The sequence below is a fragment of the Corvus cornix genome, chromosome 5 (genome assembly GCF_000738735.6).
Source record: "Corvus cornix cornix isolate S_Up_H32 chromosome 5, ASM73873v5, whole genome shotgun sequence".
Classification (NCBI taxonomy): domain Eukaryota; kingdom Metazoa; phylum Chordata; class Aves; order Passeriformes; family Corvidae; genus Corvus; species Corvus cornix.
Genome location: NC_046335.1, coordinates 9,471,582 through 9,492,150, shown reverse-complemented (window position 1 = coordinate 9,492,150; position 20,569 = coordinate 9,471,582). Strand labels below are relative to the sequence as shown.

Below are 20,569 nucleotides of genomic sequence, written 5' to 3'. Positions count from 1 at the left end.
CTGATGGCCTTTGCTCTAAATGAGCTTGGTCAGGCTGTCCTAGAATCCACCTTGACCTCACTACTTGTGTTGTGCTACTTCAGTAGCATTCCCCTAGTACAATGTGCAATTAGTTATGACTGGAATAAAACCAGACCACCACCACCAAAACAGCTGGTGTAGCATGTTGATTCTTAGTTACGATACGGTCTAGAAAGCCAAAATTCCAACTGCTGAACAAAGTTTTTGCCTCACCGTTTTTCTACAGTCTTACTGAAAAAAACCAAACAGCTAGTGAATTAAAAAGGTCTACAGTTAAGTAAATCCTCTTTAATAATTTTTGTGGAGACAAGAACTACATCTCACTCAATTATTACCTCAAGCTACCAAGACCTGAAACTCTGCAGCTTGAGAAGAAATAAATTGTACACCCACACCTCCATTGCTTTATGCCAAAGCTAATTTACTAAGTCAGATAGCTGATAACAATATTTATTGTAAAAACAACAACAAAGTCCACATAAGTAGGTATTTCCTGATGTCCTACTTACAGCAAATTGAGTTATTTGATCTATCAGAAAGGAACCAGAAAAGTACTATTTCAGGACATGCTGAAACATTAGAATTGAAAACAAGTTTAAGATTATTTTCTTATAGTAATATTGACATATTCAACTATAAAAAATGAAAGTGAGTTCTGTGGATGAAGATGGGGAACTACTTTGTTGGCTTTTTATTTTATGTACAACCATTTTTTAACTAAACCCCATGTTTCCAATCAAAACCAGAGTTCCTGGTAAAAACTGATCTGAGAATCATTACTTTTCCTGCATGTAATTTTATGTCCATAGTTTAAAAAAGGAAGACACATCTAGGAAAGTTTAAAAGCAAGATCACTCAAGCAGAGGACCAAAGACTTGGAAAAAAACAACCCTGCAACCCAAGAAAATGAAAACCATGAATTTTTCTTTGTGCTATCCATTACTCTCATTATCCAAATTTAGAATGCCTACATGATATTAGAGTGGATAATAGAGAATTTTTTTTAATAACTTCTGTCAATTTAAGAATTATCAAACATATGATTGCAAGTTAAAAATATACTGGGTATTTAATACGGCTAAATTCACACACTACTGTTTAGTCATATTGGACTCTCCCTTTGCCTTTTTTGGTCTTTAAACCAGCCTAGAAATTTCACTGTATAAATGAACAACAAAAAAACAAACAAAAACCCTTCTCTTCCAGTAGATCAGTGAACAGACATTTCAAATACAAAGCTGATACACAATCAACTTAAAGTACCAAACTGTTTCTAATAGAAATCCCAACTTCAATCCTTCTGTTTCACAGGAACTGGAAGGCATTATCTTCTCACCATACATTTTCCCCTAACAAAGAATTCCAGAACATTCATTCATGATCTTGTGCTTTGCCATTTCAGAACTTTTAGAGGTGCCTACAACTACAAGATGAGAACAATCAGCGAAGAAAAGACCTGTTCAAAGTGAATCTCTCTTGAACAGTAGAGACCTCAACATCTGCCAAGAATTTTAACTTTTGATTTTGCTAACTTGGGAGTCCCAGGAGTTTGCTATATTCAAGGTGCTACTACAATAGTTTTAACTGAAATTTCCAAAGCCCTCTCTTACTGAAATGTCATAGCCCCATCAATCAAACATGAACTTTGAGTAAGACTAAGGATTTCAGCTCCTAGAAAAATTATAGAATGAGAGGCAGGCAAAATGTGAAAATGTAAAAAATCATCCCTTTGGTGATGAGATACATCGATATGCATGACTTTGCATGTAGAATGGTCAGAAAAAAGTGACAAGTTATTAATTGTCTCATGCAAGCTTGCTTGCCTGGAATTCGTGCCATTATATAAAACTTCCATCAGCTACAGCTGTAGAAACTGTAGTTGTACATTTCAAGTATTAAATCAGAGTTCTAACTTTTGTTGCAGTATGAACACAGCCCCTCTTTATGATGATAGACTTAATTAGGTAAAGCTTTAAGCAATTACATTAAAAAAAATAAGAGACTATGAAATTAAAACCACAGAACTGTTTGAATTAAAGCCATCTAAAGATACTTTCTTGACTCAAATCACAAGTATTTGTTTATACTACTGAAATTTCAGAACAAACAAATCCCAAATAAATCTCTCATGTTAGTATGTGCAAACCCCAGACAAACAGCAGTAAGATTAAACAATTTCACTTCTCTGTATTAATAAGAAACATTTAAAATCCATCTAAGCAACAAGTTACACAGCAGCATGCTTTTGCCAACAATTAGTTACCTTCAGAACGAAGCTGTTATTTTTGAAAATGAATCTGTTGAAGAATTTCTTGCAGTATGCTTGTGAGTCTTATTTTGAATAAAGGATCAAGACATACAGCAAATTTATTACCAATTACTGTGGTTTTCACCAGGAGATTTCTTTCCTCTAATATCTTGTTTCCCTTCCCCATATATGGGGTGAAAAATAACTGCAATCAATTTCCATATTTCTAAACAGCCTTCCTCACATCCTACTCACATTCAAGCTGTATAAACTTTGAGTTCAGGACAAAATTTAAAGCCCAGTGATGCTTTTGAATGCATTAGTAAAATTCACAAAGGCAGTGCAACCAACAGTCTTCAGTTTGCACGGAATACAAAAATGAGCAAAGTTTTCTGCCAAAATGTAGACTTGTGAAACCAATAATTTCTTACTACACTTTCAAATTTGAAGCCAACCGCCTCCATATGGCCTGCAAAAGAATCCACAAAACTGGGAGTAAATCTCAGACTCTAAAAACGTAAAATATTCAGCTATGAGCTACTAACAACCATTAAAACCTTAAATTTTACTATTGGTAAACTCAAGCATTCATGAGGTTACTCAAAAATATGAACAAGGTCATATTATTTATGGTCAACACTTTTGATTTTGATCAAATCTGAAACTTTCATGTTGCCTAAATGTCCGTCAATATACTTATCTCACAAAAGCATTTTTTTGCATCAGCCCATATGCTAGTTACATTAACATGCTATTTTGCAATCACTGAAAAAAAACCACTGATCTACCTTGAGTTCCACCTTCACCATGCTCTGCACTAGACAACTTACCCACAGAAACCACAACCAGGAACTTGTCAGACAGTAATTGTGCATAAAATTACTTCTCTTGCTAAAGCACAGAAATCATTTTAATTCTTTAACTCTTCTTATAGAGGAGTTTAACTCCTCTTACAGAAATGCAGAAGTATAAATTTAAAAGGAAATATTACAAAAATGTAGTAAAATCTTGTTTAAGGCATACAAGTTGCAAAGGCTTAAAGAATTGACAGAACCACAGAGATTTCCTCTCAGGACTTCCAGGATTGTTGCCTTTGCTCCCTTCACGAGCTGTCATATGTGACCACAGGTGTTCAACAGGATTCAGGCTATTTCAAAAACCTACAACTACCTGATACTTATTTGCTGAGGGGATACTTATGACACTTTCTTTTCTTTGACAGAGAAAGTGCTACAGCATCATTGTATATCTGGAATCTGAAGCCCCTTACTCCTGCAGTGGCAGGCTTTCTCTAGCACAGGGAAATAAGCTAATATTTTTGCTAAAGGGAGGAAACAGCAACTATCATCAGCAAGACAGATCCACAAACTATTAAATGAAAAGTACACAGCAGTTAACTGAAAGACTTCCAGAGCTCTAGGAAAACAATACCTAATGAAAACAATAGCAACTAAGAGTTCACTTGTGTAAACAACAAAAACAACCCACAGACTACAGGCCATGAGAACCAAGATATCAACAGGGCTAAAAAAACAACTTATCTAACAAATGCTGAGTTTCTAGCATCTGCCTAGGACAAAAGAGTGACATGATCATTTAGACACTATAATCCTATATCAGATTTTAGACTACATTTCACTATATTAGAAGTCACAGTCAATCCATGGGAGTGAACCACTGCCAGATCTCCAGACATTATCTTTAGGGAAGCCGTTTGTTATTCATTAAAACACTGAAACGCCTTCTTTTAGATTTGGACAGTTCTGCTAAAATCAAACAGGAGCTGAGATTTAGATAAAATTTAAAAGGTGGGCAGTTAACTTGTGGCTACAGAAGGGAAAAATGAGTATAGCTTAAAAGGGACAAACCAAAATAACAAAGAGATTGCATTACATATAAAACTATTATTTTAGAAGAATATCTGTCCAAGTGCAATATTTATCCTCATCAGCTAAAGCAACACCGCCTGAAGTTAGAGAAATCTATAAAACATGCCTCTTGTGATGTTCTCTAGCGGAAAATATAATTTGGCACTTGCTACAGAATGAGTTCAACATCCCTGCATTATATTACCTGTTGGCTTGATTCCTAAATTGCTACATCTGGAGAACCAGCAAGAGATCTTGTTGTTGCTCCTTGACGCAAATAATTCTACCAAAGGACTGTCAAGACACCAGTTACCACGTAAGAGACTCTGGAATACAGGGATAATTCTAGGTACACTGATAAGTTCTTGCTGAGCACATTTCTCCATCAGGCAACATAGATTAAAAATGAAGACTTTTATTCTTCCCAAAACAAGGCTCTTAAATCTTGCTTTGTTTCACTGTTTAAAAATCAGTGGGCCATATGCTGTCTTTCATGATATACACAACTATTATTAAAGGGTGAAAGCTGGAGACTTCTTGAAAGACTCTCTGCTCTAACCAGCAATGTTCATGACAACTCAGTACATAAGTTCTCACCTTGAAATTAGCATTATATGATTTGTTATAGGGTTATTGCAAATGGATATTACCATCTATCAACCAAGGGCAGAAGACTGATAGTCAAATCAAGCAGCTCTGAAGAAGTTCCAAAGTTTTTTTTGATACTTGCTGTCTTCACTAAGAACATTTTTTTATCTTCTGGAATTTATTTTTTCTTGTGAATCTTAGAATGACAAACCTCATCTAGTACTGCCTGCCTAATTTCAATGAGATTTATCTAAAGCACCTTGAAACAAACCAATAAAAATCAGCTGGCAAAATTTTGTGCTGATTAATTAAAAAGCTTTTAAAAAAATCTGATCTATTTAAGAAACTAGCAAATAGCCTAGCTATAATGAAGGATTTTAGTAGTTGTTTAGGCCTATAAATATGAGAATTCCTTAAATAATGAACTCCTATCAAACGCTCAGAAAACTCCAGCAGTTGATGCATTTGCAAATGCACAAAACACTACTAATACACAGGAAAAGTCAGAAGGTCAGAGGACATCAAGATTCCAGATCAAAACAAAGCTGCAGTGGTGCAGTGATCTTTCCATTTGTCCATAAACTCCAACAGCTCTGTTTAATAAAATATGAACATGATGCTCACAGTTCTACTATTCTTCACATCTTCAGATCAGGGTCCTCCAAACCAAATGGTTCAGAGTTAAGTGGGGACCCCCAGTACAGGTGTGGCCCCACAGCCACTAGAGAAAAGGACAGAGGAATCACTGTGGCGCTACAACTGCGCCTCATTGTACAGAATCGCACACATAACTTAGTTCTAATGTTCAGAGGTCTAAATCTTTCATATCTGACAGGGTAACCAGTATGCCACACCTGAAATGCATGACAAGCTTGAGAAAACAGTCCTAAATTATAAACTGCCCATTCCATTTCATCAGCTGATGAGATATGAATAACTGTTAAAAAATACTCTTAAATATTTTACTCTCTAAATCATTAAGGAAGATGTGGCTGAAGAACAACACAACTGTAGTGCTGTAAAATTCACAGTACACGCGGGTGAACTGGCAATAAATTAAAATCAAAACTAAATGAATTCAAGATGACTCAGCTTCAGAGGTCCTTTTATTACATAATAATCTCAGCTTTCCAGTCAGGAAAAAAAAAAAGTTGGATTCACTAAAATGAAAGGTTTAAAAAAAATCCCCCACCTAAACCAAAGAACCACTCACAAACCGACACCAAAAAAATCCATACACACCTGAACCCCCACACTCTACAAAAAAGGACACCCTCCATCAAGACTCAAGACCCAGATGACAGGTAAGACAGACAAAAAATTTAGTATTTTACTTTTATTAGGTGGGGATGTGGAACAAAGTCCTATTCAAGCTTTTTTGTATATTGGCATTAGCAACACTGCAATTTACTTGGAAAGAAAGCTCAGTCTGACAACACCAGGCAAAGCTGACGAGCACAGTTCAGTATGAGGGTACGAGTCAATTTTCCTGAAAGAAAACAATCGTCAAAATCCACATGCAACAAAAGTGTCCCATCAAATTTGTATCACGGAACTGAATGTTCTCAAATTATTAAAAATATTTTGGCTAAGGTTAAGGACAGGGAGGTGCTGATGTTTCTACAGTCTTGTGTTCGACCTTGTCAACAACTACAGCAAAGTCATCCAAAATCCACTTAATTCCAGAAAAGCCTGACCTACCTACTGCATAGAAAAAATCATCTCATTGAAAAAGCATAGGATACAAAGACAGGCATTTGTATCTTTTCTTTTACAAACTTTTTAACAAAATATGAAAAAAACACCCCATCAAACAAAGAAGAGTAAATCACAACCAGAACAAAACCAACCAACATGGCATTTTTACTAAAGATCATGCTTTTTGTCAAATAATAAACATGATTTGTAGCAGCGAACATCATTTTTTCATTTTACAAACAAGGAACAATTTCTACAAAATCTATAGACACACAACCATACGTAGTGTTGCAAATGGAACCAGCACCATTCTTTCTTCATTTTCAATAGAGTGAATGCAGAAAGTACTACCACAGCTTTCTCCCACTAAGCAGGAAGTATTAACAAAATCCTGATTGTTTAGTGCATTGCTTTCAGGGAGTACTAGCCATTCAATCTTAGATGTAAAGACGTTATCTGGCTTGGTAAAAAATTGTAAGTGAAAAATGAATACATCCTTGGGGATTCAACAGGCAAGCCAGCAGAATTTTCCTTTCATCAGAGTGGAATAATTCTTTCCAAAACACTTCTTTAGTTTTAAGGTCGCAGATCTAAAAATTAAAAGCTATTGTTTTACACTCAGAAGTCCACTTTGGTTGAATCAAAACTACTACTACTACTAATAATAATAAACCAAGCTATGCAAGGTGAAATTTAAAATTTCAGACATTTTATATACAGAAGAAAATCATATAAGGCAATAAACCCTGACCTTCAAGTAAAAATCTCACATACACACACACACACAAATCCATTATAAAGATTCACTATTCGCTTTTACAAAAATAAATCCAAAAATGCTTAATATTACAGCAAATAAACAAAACCCAATGTTATCCCACCTTCTTTTTTGTAATTCTGTCCTTGGTCCACTGTTTAGATTTAAGTCCAGTCTTTTTCGGTAGCCAGGATTTCCCTTTTGATGTTTTTACAATATTCTGAAGAACCATCCTTAAAATATTCTTCATGTGGACAGTTGTAAATAGCAGTGAATATAAAAATATTGTGTAAAGCTAAAACCTAATAACAGTTTCTGTGCAACAACTACAGTGAAAAACTACTTAAATGGAGTATTTTTGGTCTACTGGCACATGAATTCAGGCAGTAATGACGAGCAGTGATAAGATGTTCTAAAGAAACAAGACAGGCCACAGTTGTGACAGGAACAAGATAGGCTAGATCAAGTTTCACCTAATTAGGCAAGGTTGCAGTAGGGGAGTTCTGCTATCCTCTCATTGTGCAATAGTAGTCTTTGTTGCTATTACAATAATGATGAACAGTAAGTATTTATCTTAAATAAATTTACATGTAAGGCTCTGTCTCAAAAGACACAGAAATGACTTTCCTGTTGAAGAGGGCCATGACAGGAGCAGAAGTCCTAAGAGCAAATGATCCTAAGAGCTGTCAAAAGATATTTCCATGGCACATTTTCTTAAATCAAAGAAATGTTTTAAATCGAACAACCAGCTTAAAAACAACAACTCCGCCATATATTTACGCCTAAAAGTACTATAGTTCAAGCACTACTCCATTCTTGGCAAAGTCTGTCTTCTTGTTGGACATAATTCAAGCAGCAGAGAATATAAACTGTAAACTATGTTTCTGACTGTCTCGTCATGTCAAGGGACAGCAAATGTTTATCATCATTCCTGTCAACGCTATACAGGATCAGGAGTGGGGAACAGGCAGAGCGATGGCACCAACAGTGCATTTAGTCCTTACTCTACAATTGCAGGAGCAAAGCATAATTCTCCAGCCTGATCTGTTCCCTTCCTAGAGCAAATGGAGAGAGGAGACCCAAAGGTAAAAACAAAACCGAACCAAAACCAAACCAACCAACCCACGCTATGAAGGATCAGCAGAACCAGATAACCCATCTCTCTCAGAGCTATGAGCCACATTTTGTGTAGCACCTTACAGTGCTACCCAAGAAGAGGAAAGTATAGAGCTCTAAACTTCGCTTGTGAGCCACAGCATTTTTACTTTACCCTCCCCTACCAGCAGCAGCAGAGCAGACAAAGCAAACAAGATCCTGTATTTAAAATGCTTCAACATTCAGAATTAGTACTGTCCTCCCATAAGGCATTTTGTCACCAACAAAAACATTCTGATCCCATGCAGTATTCTTCCTTCCTCCTCTGCAGACTTGTACCATGTTGAGAGATTTATTGAGAATAACATTGGTAGAATAGTGTCAAATTTTTAAAACGCTGCAACTCAAAAAAATTAACCTGTTAGCAACTGAGAACATTTTAAATAAATGAGAAACTCAAGGTTATTTCTTAAAAGGGAAGGGTTGTTTTGCTTTAGGAAGGATGGAAAAAGTCTAATCTGGTTGTTCTCCAAAACCAGATTGTATCTTGATCTGCCAGAAAAACAAACTATCACACGAATAAATATTTGAGAGGAAAAGCTGGGCCTGTTTTAACACTTACTGCGCCGCTCTTTCAACTATGGTTATGGTCTGAATTCTTTTAAACCGACCCCCAAACTTATAAAATCCTTACTTAGGAAGACAATACAGACATGCAGACCAGAAGTATATGGGAGGGTCAAACACTAAAGCCTGTCATCCCTATTGGATAATTGGGATCTTTCAAAAGAAGAATAGGAACTAAAATAAACATGTGTCACTGAACTTCCCTTTCATCCTGTCATGCCTCCTGAAATAACTGAAAACATCTGTGTGTAATTTGTAAATCAGATAAATAATAAAACCAATACAAACACAGGGTAGCCCCTTATGCCCTATGAAAGGATCATCTCCACACTAAGTACCTGATCCAGTGCAGATATTTGGCTGCTTTAGAACTGTTACTGTCAGGTAAATACAAATCTAGAATATATGTAGAGAGATAAGAATACCACAGTCTCTGGCTACTTAACATATCAGCCTCACAATCCTAAATTAAAGCAAGAAGGGGATTTTCCTCACTAAAATTTCAAGAAGTTTTGAATGTTTTAGATGAAGGAGGTGAGGTACATGCAGTATTTCACTGACATACTGACGTAAGTTGTTCTCCTATATTAAATGCAAACAAATCCCATGTAAGATCCAAGGAGTCTTGCCCTGTGTGAAAAAGCTCATATGTAGCAAATCTAAACACCTGCAGATTATGCAAAACACTCAGTAGGAAAGTTATTGCAGCCTGTGATCCCACTAAAGTACTTTAATACGAAGACACTCCTGATCTCTGAAAACTACATGGAATGACGTAGGAAAAAAAGGATATAAAGGAAAATTCAAAAGTATAATTCCCTAAAATGTATACAACTTTACATCAAATGTCTACACAAAATGGAAAACTACTGAATATAAAGCTAGAGATGAAAACTGATAGATGTGAGCAGCTAAGAATACTTAGAGAAGTAATGAAAGAGTAAGAAGAAAAGCAAGAGTTCAGAAGGAATGTAACACCATACTGCATGCAGGGTAGCAATAACTTTAAATTACAGCTTATTTGTCTTAATAACTTTTGTTTCACTTTGCCACCCTATTTTACTCTCTCACTATTGTCACTTCTCTCCTCTTGCTATATAAGCCATTTTGTAAATGCCTAATGTGCAAATGTACAATTTATTTAGACACGCTTAACTACAAATACACATGATTGCACAGACGTTAAGTTCTTCCATATTTGTGGAAAATGAATCTAAACAGACACCTTAATATTACATCCAGATGAAAATTAACGTCTTATAACTTGCATCCAAGATTTAAAAAACCAAAACACCTTGGATTTTTTCTATATATTATCGTTCTGTTTCTGCAGTAGCATCAATCAAAAATCCATGGACTATACTAGGAAAAGTAAAACAAACAAAGCACCCATAAAAACAAAACCCCATCAACAGTAACAACAAAATCAATATTTTCACAGATCATTTTAAATTAGTAACACTTAATGAGACAGGTATCTAGGTTTACGGATCACTTCCACTTCAGTAAATGGACAACTAAGTTTATGCATTTCTTAAACCTGTTTCACTGAGGTAAAAAACATGATGTTCCACTACACTAAGAACTGCACACTCAATAACCTACAGAGAGAGCCATTTTTGGGGAGCATGTTTCCTTTTTCCCATATGAGGCTGGAGTATACGGAAGGGATTTTACAATCTGCTCTCCAAAAGATGTTAAGAAATACAGTGGTACCCCTAAGCCCCCAGGAAATCAAACTGTTTATTCCAGTATGACTACAGACACTTATATATAAAAACATACATATCTACATGACAATATTCATATTTTTCCTTTCTTTCACATATTTGAACACATCTTGTCTCACAAGAAAACTGCATTACTTAACAAGAAGGATCACTGAAAGACTTTGGTCCCCACCTCAGGTAGGGGGGAGGAAGACAAATTCAGACACATCAGAACACTCATCCCTGAGCACTGGAAGAAAAGAGGCTGTTGAAACCCCAGTGCTCAAAAAATTTCTAAATTATTGGAGAGATAATAAGAAAAAGCTGACCAAAAGCCTTTTCCTGCATGGAAAAGATAAGGGCAACTACACGCACGCTCCAGATGAAGCTTACTTGTAATTTTGTGTCAAAGCTTCTCAGTTCTTCAGAAAGGGAACTGAGCAGTATTTGGTAGCTTCAGATGACTGGGGGAAGGGAGCAGCAGCAAATGGGGGTAATCCAGTAATGCCTTGAAGACTCAAATCCCAAAGATCATTCAGGTTGGATGTCATAAACGCCCAGAAACACAAAAATACCATATTAGAAACACTGTACAGTAAATCCTCTGATTTAGTGTGTCTTTTATGTCCCTTAAACTGCTTTTTCAGGTTATAATTTTGAACCATAAACACAAAAATTCCTCTATCAAAATATTCTAATGGTTGGTACACATGAAAGTGAATCCAATTCAAAAGTACTTTATGTTTAGCTAAAAATGAGCAAAACTAAAATAGTTGATATATAAATTAAATTATTCCAATGTAAGTATTGAATTGGATTTCAAAATCACACTGGGGTAAACAGAACAGTTTATAATTCACAATTTAAATTGATTTAAACCTCCTTCACCACTTCACCTCCTATCTGATTAACAAAAACAAATACTAGTGCTTTCCACCATCTGGGAGGGGGGGAAAAAAAAAGGTAAAAATAAAGTACTGCAGTCAGGATTTTGGCAGGGGGAGAGCACTGCAAACAAGACTTGAAATTTATTTGTTTGCATGTAAAGCTTGGACATGTATAGCATCTTCCCATATCCAACAAGCCCTTGCTGAAGTGTTAATAAATAACAATAAAATGACAGCTCCACTGTACTATTAGCACACCAAAAAAGCTGTTCAGAAAAAGGACTGAAAAGATTTCCAGGTGACATGGGCTAGGATAGACTCTAATCCATGTGATATGGTTTTAAAATAATTGCGTTGATCATGACATAATCTAGAAGTGTAAAGGAAGTCAACCATTACAGATCTTTATTCCATAATCAGAAGTATGTGATTCAGACTTGCAGCTAAAATTGACTGAAACTTAGATGACTTGGGACAATAAAACAGTATATTAGGAAATTAAGCATCAGGCATGCTGAGACATTCAGAGCTGCATGCAGAGATAAAGCTGTACACAGAGATGAGTTTCATAGTTTATTTTCACAAGACACTGTTTCACGAACTCAGTCATCTCCCGAAGTGTACCTACAGTCCAACTGTTTGGTGCCTGGACAGTAATTAACCCATTCACTAGCCTGCAGAATCATTCAAAATTTCAATTCCAAGAACTTGCATTTTAAATACACAGCAGTAAAACCTAACCACTTCTCTGTGGAGGGATCTGAATAGCAACTTTAACACTAAGAACCCGGTTTGTCTACTTCAATGTATATATTTGAATAAGTTGGGATATATAACATACCCATGTAGTATAAAAATTATCTTCTATGATTTGTAAGCAGTGGCTTCACAGATGCTTTCTCAGATGCCCAAACAAGTTAGTTAAGCTGTCAATGGGTAACAGTTTCAGTCCAATAACCACTGGTTGAACTGTTTAAACTTTTTAGGCATACTAGTTTCCTATGCTGTCCATGCCATCACACGGTTTATGCTCTATCACATTATCTTCTCTACAAAACACTAACAGCCTGATGACCATTTTACAGACATCAATTATACCATAACAATGTGAAAATATCCTCTCCTTACATTTTATCTTTTCAAAGCAAGTGATTGAGCTATCAGTAACATTTATTAAAAACATAATATGACAACATTCTGGATTTAAGTAATTTGAAACCCCTCTGGCTAAGTAGAATAAATTCAGGACAGATTTTGACCAACACCCTGGTTAAGATTTTAGAAGATAGTGAGATAGTTCAGTCTTTCTGAAGTCTGTTTGTTTATAAAGTAGTAAGCATTGGGGGAGGAGGAGGAGGTAAGAAAAAAAAAAGTTGAATTATGTTGAAAGTACCATTAGTATGTTGAAAGTATCACCTACAGAGCAGCAGTAAGAATACCATCAGGTGCAGCACTGTCTTGAAACATAAATTAGACAAATTGCATTAGGAAACAGGATTAGAAAAGCATTTTCTCATGCAAAAATGCATTCAAAGTATGTCTTCTCAACTTAAACTGTACATGTTACTATAAACTAAGACTTTACGCAGCTTCATGGAGAAACTAAAAAAAAAATTGATGCAGATAAGCCTGTACTTAATGGCTGTGGTAAACCTTGCTATTCTCAAGCCACTCTGTTTCTTTCCCTTTCAATACCAGAGAGCTACGCAGGCAAGGCTTTTCTGCACACATTTATGCAGCTCTGTCTGCATTTTTCATCTAATACGGGAACTCTCACCAATTCTCAGCTGTTCACCTTAGTAGGTCTGGACAGACACATTCTGGATTTAAGGAAAACAAGGCTTTCTGGTCTCCCAGAGTCCAACTGGCTCCCAAGAGATTAGAACACAGAATTAATCCAGATGCTAGTCAATGCCCCTTGCTTATGAGCATGGGATTTGGGACTGGAAAGATTCTGCTAGATCAGCCTAGCAGAGACCTTGGAAACTCACTGTTTACTTGCTCTGACTTCAGAGAGCAGGGAAGTTATGCTTCTTTGCCATTTTGGACATAGATCTAGATGCTTTTGGTATGAATCCATCTCCCCGTATTTATTCACCACCATGGAGTCGTTTCAGGCTACAAAATCCAAACCCAAACTGATAAAACTGATTACATCCTTCCTGCAATCTACACACTTCTGCCCTTTCTTGTGCTGGTTCCAGTGCTTATCTGACCCTGCCCCGAGCCAGTTTCAGTGTGCTCAGCTGGCAGAGAAGTATCCCGGGGGGGCGGGGGAAAGAAACAAAGGAATAAAAAAAAAGTAAGGGCAAACAACTTCCTGCTGAGTTTGCAAACAGCTCAGCACAGAAACAGACAAATACCAGAGAGAGCCAAGAGAGGGGGCAGCAGGGATGCAGGACTTCAGCAACCCCTGCAGTTACATCCATTTCACCTACACAAAAGTGAAGCCTCAGTTTCCTCCCCCATTCTCAATTTATAAACAAAAGTTTAACCTTGCGAATGCAGAGGTCCTTTCGTCAAACTTAGGTATCAGGATACATGGGTTAAATACAGTGTTTGCAACATATGCAAGTTTAGATGAGATTGCTTCCTGCTGGAGTTGGAATTCCTTAAATAAAGTATTTTATAGCTACAGACTCTTCACGCATAAATAGAATTCTGCTGCTAAGCAGAATGGAAACTAAAACAAAAATCTTAATTGTACTTCCACTACCAAAGAACTAGGCTAGAATACACTATGAATCTAGAGAATAAGGAAATAATGGGCAGAAATTAGAAGGAATGCAACACTGCAAAGTGAGGAGTGGGAAATGATGGCAGACTAGCAACTACCAGTTAAGTTTTACTGGTTTTCCATTTTTTTTGTGTCCCAATTTTATATTTGTTTCTCAAGATTTCCTCAAAGACCACATATTTTACCAAAAAACCAATATCCATACTTTTTCCCATTTCAGAGAAAATGTAAAGTGTTACAGGGTATGCAATAAAGAGTGGAAATTGGTGAAACCATAACTTATCTCTGAAGTAACAACATTACCGCACTGCAGAGACCTTTAGTTTCACCTCGCTGTTCTACTCACCTGTTCAAAATACACTGCCTGGGGTAGAGCTCCACAATAAACTGAATAAATAAAAATACTTGAAGAGAGAGATTCCACTTGCCCATCCCCTTCTCTGTTATCAATCTTAGCCCAACAGTCTGCTCCCTCCTGTACCAACACGGACAAGACAACAGTCATAATGCAATATGCACACACATGTACATGTATATACTCACATATATACATGTGTACATAAATCTCTTCAGTGTTCTTTGGATACAGCTATTTTTACATTTGATTTTAGTGAGCTGGATCAGCTTACTGAGACAAACAGTGCAGCCCATTCACAGCCAATGGTGGGAATGAGCAGCAAGGAAGAGGAAGCAGCCTCTTCCAGAGCTGCAGGAAATGGTTAACCCAGCTCATCATTGTGAAACCTCAGCCCTGAAAGGAATTCAGCTGCTCCGACATCCTACTGCACCACAATGCTAAACCTGCTCTCCAATACAGCACATGTACTTGCTTCTAAGCATGATCTAAAAAAAAAATAACAGGGTGACCTAAAACCCAGGTAGAGTGACTGAAATTTGAAGTTCGAAACATTTTTTGTTCCTCCACTAAGCAGTTCATATTTTTGCTGGTCCTTTGAGTTATTGTAGAATTTAGGCTTTGTCCTCCAGGTACCATTGTTGCCTTTGACACACAAATCTGCTTCTGAAGGATGGCGTCTATTATTGCACAATAGAATTCTATTATTGTCTGTCATAAAAAAATTGCTTCCAGAACCTCAGAACATTGAGCACACTCCACTGATAAATTACCTAACACATTTAAGATTATTACATGTTTTCAAGTCTAATAGATTATAATGGCAGATTTCCCAACTCCCAGAAAAATGTACCAGCCTGAAGTGTTAAAATTCGTATCTTCGAATATTTGTTTACTTAAAAATCTTACCACAATTTAAGAACAAATGAGACACGGGATTCAAGACTGATAGAAAAACTGTTCATAAATGCAGAAAGATTTCAAAGATATTTGGGATCACCTATTATCATTTTTCACTTTAAGAAAAGAATTTTAAAATCTCCTTCTGCTGGGGTCTGATACAAACCTGGGAATGAACCTCCTATATCCCAGGCTAGCACATTCATTTAAGAGGTGAAGTATTTTGAGCTATCTTGTGCTAGTAATTAATATATGGTAATACTAAGCTTTTAATTTAGACAAACACATAAGACTTGTAAATTCCAACAGTGAGTCATGAGGGAAAAGGAGCAAGATGCCTTCCCCCCACTCCCCTAATCAGGCAATAATTTGTTTCCTTCTTCAAACCTCTAGTCTCAGTGTCTTGGCATCACACCATGACACTCAGCAATGATTTTTTTTATTTTTAAAGATGCCTATAGTTCATAAAGAAAAAAAAAATTATCTAACCCCCTCTGGACATTTAAAAAGATAATAAACATGAGCTCTGTTTTTAATACCAAGCATTAGACTTCAAATTCTTTACAAAAAAGCACTGCCTTTATTCTATCTATGGGCAACTCTTGGCAAAATGGGGGCTGTTCCACAGCTGTATGCATCTAAATATAAGTATGTGAATAAGCAAGGTTTTTTAAATAATGTATTTCATATCAAACTTGGCTTTGTTAGATAAGTCAGTCTGGTGGAACGGAATTCTGTTGTCAAACAAATACTTATTTTCTCTGGAGTCTACAATGGACAACAAACTGATCTATGTTAACATATGAGGGAGTATCCTTTCCCTCAAAATACTCATTCATTTCAACATACTCACATATATATAATAAATATATTTAAATATTCTATTACCAGACTAGCACGTGAATAGTACTTTTTGTTGACATGGTGAAGCTGATGAACTTATTTTTACCACAGAATAGGCCATATTCTGTCAACCTAAAAAAACAGTGACATGATCCAAAAAAACATGAAATGGCCTTTAAGCTTTGTTGCAATAAATAACTCCATTAATAATGGCTGGTAAACTTGCAAATTATTCTCTACAGTCAGGTCAGATTTATTCAGCAAACAAGGATATCAGTATTGCTGAGAACTATACAGTTCTGAATTAATCACAATATATTTTATCTCCATATCACTGGAAATTGCTCATATTAATTTAATGAAAATTCATAATGTTGATTTAAGTGTATTATAGTGACACATCTTCCTTTACAGTGTATAATTATATGAGTAGCAACCTTCTGAGGGAAGGAGAACAGGGGACACTGATTTAAGAATATTTTGGTTTTAAATTATAAGCAATATAATAAACAATGCCTACTCTGGACTTTTTGGGAAATGTTTTAGACTGAACACAGGACAAGTGTATACTCATTTTAAAACAAACAGAAAAACCCCAACTACCCAACCAAACAACAAAAAGCCCACCAAACCCCCCACTTTTTCTTAATTCACCAGCTTAATTGAAAAATAACTCCTGCAAATATCCATCTCTGCTTTGTATTTTACCAGTCATATTATTCATCTTCATAGGTCCGGAGCTTACATATAAATCCTCTAATCAAACATAAATTATGCATCTGTCATGGGCATCTTCAGAGAAGACTTGCAGTGTCCCACAAAATTAACTAGAAAAAAAAAAAAAACAACCCACTAAACACTCTCTGAACTTTTCACTCCCCCTTCTATGAAAACAACCATCCCAACTACCTGATCCTACACACACAGATGTGTCCAGCAACTCTAAGCCTCACACAAAGTCCTGTAAGGCTTCTCCTAGATGGAGGAATGACAACTGCAACCTCCCTGATATTCGTAAGTTAAAGGCAAAACCAGAAAAGCTCTGCTAGGAGAACATGCAATACCAACTATTCCTCCTAAAAGATTTGATCCATCACAATTTCTTACACAGTACCCACCATCACCTGTCTTACCACTTTACTGACGGTGTACAGGCTCTACACAGTTCTATGCCTTTCATGTGGTGTTAGCTCACATGCTGTGAAAGAATTATACCCAAAATTAAGGCAAAAAAAGGGAAGCGTTACACACTGCTCCAACATACCAGTTCCTTATTGCATTGTATTTCTTTGTAAGTGGGAAAACAGTGCTCCTTTTAAGTTACTTTTTTCTTGTGTGCACCCTTGTGTGCCCAAGGAAAATGCTAATACTTGACAGAAGATGTAGTTCCAGAATTACCATCCTAGCAGAAAAAGCATTAATTGCATTATTTACGGAAGTTTCCAATACTCTTTCAAACACAAACTCTAAAGTATAATGCAAAAAAGCATCTCTGCTGGGGCAAATAGACAAAAATATACATAACTAGGCTCCTCCAAACAGGTTATAGATTATGTGGCTGAAAAAGGAGCTATATCCACAATATTTTTGCAAATAAATACAACTGTGGTTGTTTTAACCCAAAAGATTTCCTCTTTGAAAGGATACCACATAGTTCCAGGTTTGCACACTTTATTTCAAGAATGCAACAAACACTAAGCTTTATTTTTCAGTGAAAAAATATCCCTATATTCAAGGCATATTTATAGGAGTACTTAGCAGAGGTGATATTCAGTGTGGCATCGTAAGCTCATCGTACACATAGCCCTTATGTCGTGAAGGCGATGAAAGGGTTTACGATTGACATCTCTTGTCAGCAAAACAAAGGAAAAAAAAAAACCAGGTGAGAAAACTGTAGTCTAAATCATTAATTCTTCTGCAAGACCAAGTGGGTTCAGGACCAAGAATAGAGTTATTCTGTATTTTTCAGAACAGAGCAAACAATACGAAAAAGGATAATGAATAAAATCCTTGTAAGAAAAGGATGCTGAAGAACACAGTGGTATGCCACTCACAAAAGAAACTGTAATTGATAAAAACCTCTGAGAAGGAACACTGTTCCCCATGTGAGGGGAGGAAAAAAAAAACCACAACACACAAAAGGAGAAAAACAGGGACTTCAGATACTACTTCACTTAAAAATGGTTGTACAAAATGCCAAAAAAATTACCAATCTAAAAATGGCCCAGATCAATTACTTCAAGTCTAATAAATGTCAATTTTAAGAAACTACAAAAGTTTGTTGACATTTAGTTTTGATTTGTTGACGCAAAACTATGGTGATGAACTGTTTAACAAGTAGGTAAGTCTAGCAGTATTAAAATCTCTCCTCTTGCTATTTTATGCTTTTGCTAATTATATTAAAAAACTCAAAGCCTAAAATACCCACAAACAAAAGCCCAACACGTTTAGGGGAAAAAAAGGCTTCCATGAATAGGAAGTCAAGGAATTCTCTACAGTAAAATGTTAGATCACTAACTTTTCCCTTCTCAGAATACAAAATATTGAGTAAAAAACCTAAAACACTTTGTCCAGTTCTACAGCTGTATGTTCACATTATTTTGATATTATACATTGATGAGTCCAGGAAATGGCGTTGGGTATTTTCATCCTTGTAGTCCAGCTGGGGTGAAAAACTAGAAGACTAAAGGCCCTGTCATGAGTCCATTTAAATATACATATTTATTTAAATATACATATTCTTGACTGACATAATGTCCATAACAGCATCTAAAATGTCCTTAGAAAAATAAAATATTTATTATTTCAGGACTTGGACTCAGTAAGCTCTAATCTGCAACATTACTACCCCTGTAGCAAGGTAATTTGTTTTTATTAAAATGCATCTGTCATTTAAAAATGCTTTGAAGTGTGTTTCAAAAACATAGAAAAACGTCTGAATCTTCAACCACCTGCCAATAAATACAAACAACTACCACATTTGAACAAGAAGGTAACACAAGACACTGCAGAAACACTCAAGTAGGTAAAAAGAAACTTTTTAAGAAGTCAATCACTGCACTACCCAAGTTATGACATTAACCTGAAATCCACACATCGCAAGCAAATACATTTGTTGTGACTTAGCATGTCATTGGCATGCTGGGTTTTCAACAGGAATTTTATGAATGTAAAGCATAACCCAGGATGAGATCGAAGATGAAGCTGTCACCTTGTTTCTGTTTCTACAAGGTAACATTCATATGTTCATGGCATAAGTTGGTAACTCCATGAACTTTGTTGCTGGTTTCTAATGTACCCAGTGCACTGCAATTCTCATCAGTATCAATAAGAATATTTTAGCACCCAGCAGCTGGAAGTTAAAGCACACATGATGTTAAAAAGCTTGTCATAATACCTGGCTTTAAAACATTACCTGTACTCTTCAATCTGAAATTTTACACACAGTTTAAGCTATTTATATTCTCCTCTCAGTCATTAAACAAATTTGGAGCAATAAAATTTTGTAAAAGATGTCTTTAATGTTCTCACAGAGAAACATTCTGCTGCAGTGCTTTGGCTGCAAACACTGCAGAGGAACTGGGAATAAAAAGCTAATTTCTACTGGAATTAGAGAAAACATGGGAGATACTCCATATAAGGGACTATCTCATAAAGCCACATTTGAGATCAAACAGAGTTTGAAAGAAATCAACAAAAGGAATGTGATTGTTTATTACTCCGTCCCAAAGGATCTTGTCATAAAACGAACAGTCATCAGGAACAACTCTCTTCTGACCACTGCATCAGCTCACAGCGACAGGGGAGGGAAGCGGGGGGCAGGAAACGGACAGGGATTCTGTCACAGAAGACAATCAAGGTTGTTTGAGGGAAAATGAAAGGGTTTGTCTTTGATAAATAAGCGACGGCTTCACAAAAGCGGTGACAGGAACCGAGGAGGGAGCCAGGCTGACACGGAGCTGCCGCCTGCGCTCGTTTGACCCCGGCAGGAGGGCCAGAGCCGCCTGCCCCGGGACGGTTCAGCCCTTCCCCGCACCCGGGCGGCAAGCGATCGGGGTTTGGGTGGAAAACCCCCAAACAAACAGACACACCCCCCGCACACCCACTCACCCAAACACAGCGCACCCCCCACGCCTCACGGCGGGCCTCGGCTGCCGGCAGCGACCCGGGGGGACGCGGCCCCCGACCTGTCACGGCCGGTGCAGCCCCCGCGGGTGGAGGGGCGGGGGCAGGTCG

At 36.7% G+C, this 20,569-nt stretch overlaps 1 protein-coding gene across 5 annotated transcripts in view; it reads right to left on the bottom strand.

The window, feature by feature from the left end:
* The window catches only part of PPP1R13B (protein phosphatase 1 regulatory subunit 13B), a 69,138-nt gene that overhangs the window by 48,071 nt on the left and 498 nt on the right, over positions 1-20,569 (bottom strand). The window contains exon 1 of one of the 5 annotated variants that reach the window (XM_010395656.4): positions 7,305-7,498. The exons of the other annotated variants lie outside the window; for them this stretch is intronic. Coding sequence (XP_010393958.2) covers positions 7,305-7,430 — 126 coding nt within the window. The 5' untranslated portion in view covers positions 7,431-7,498. Of the gene's footprint in view, positions 1-7,304; positions 7,499-20,569 lie in introns of those variants that run through there. 5 annotated transcript variants of the gene reach the window in all.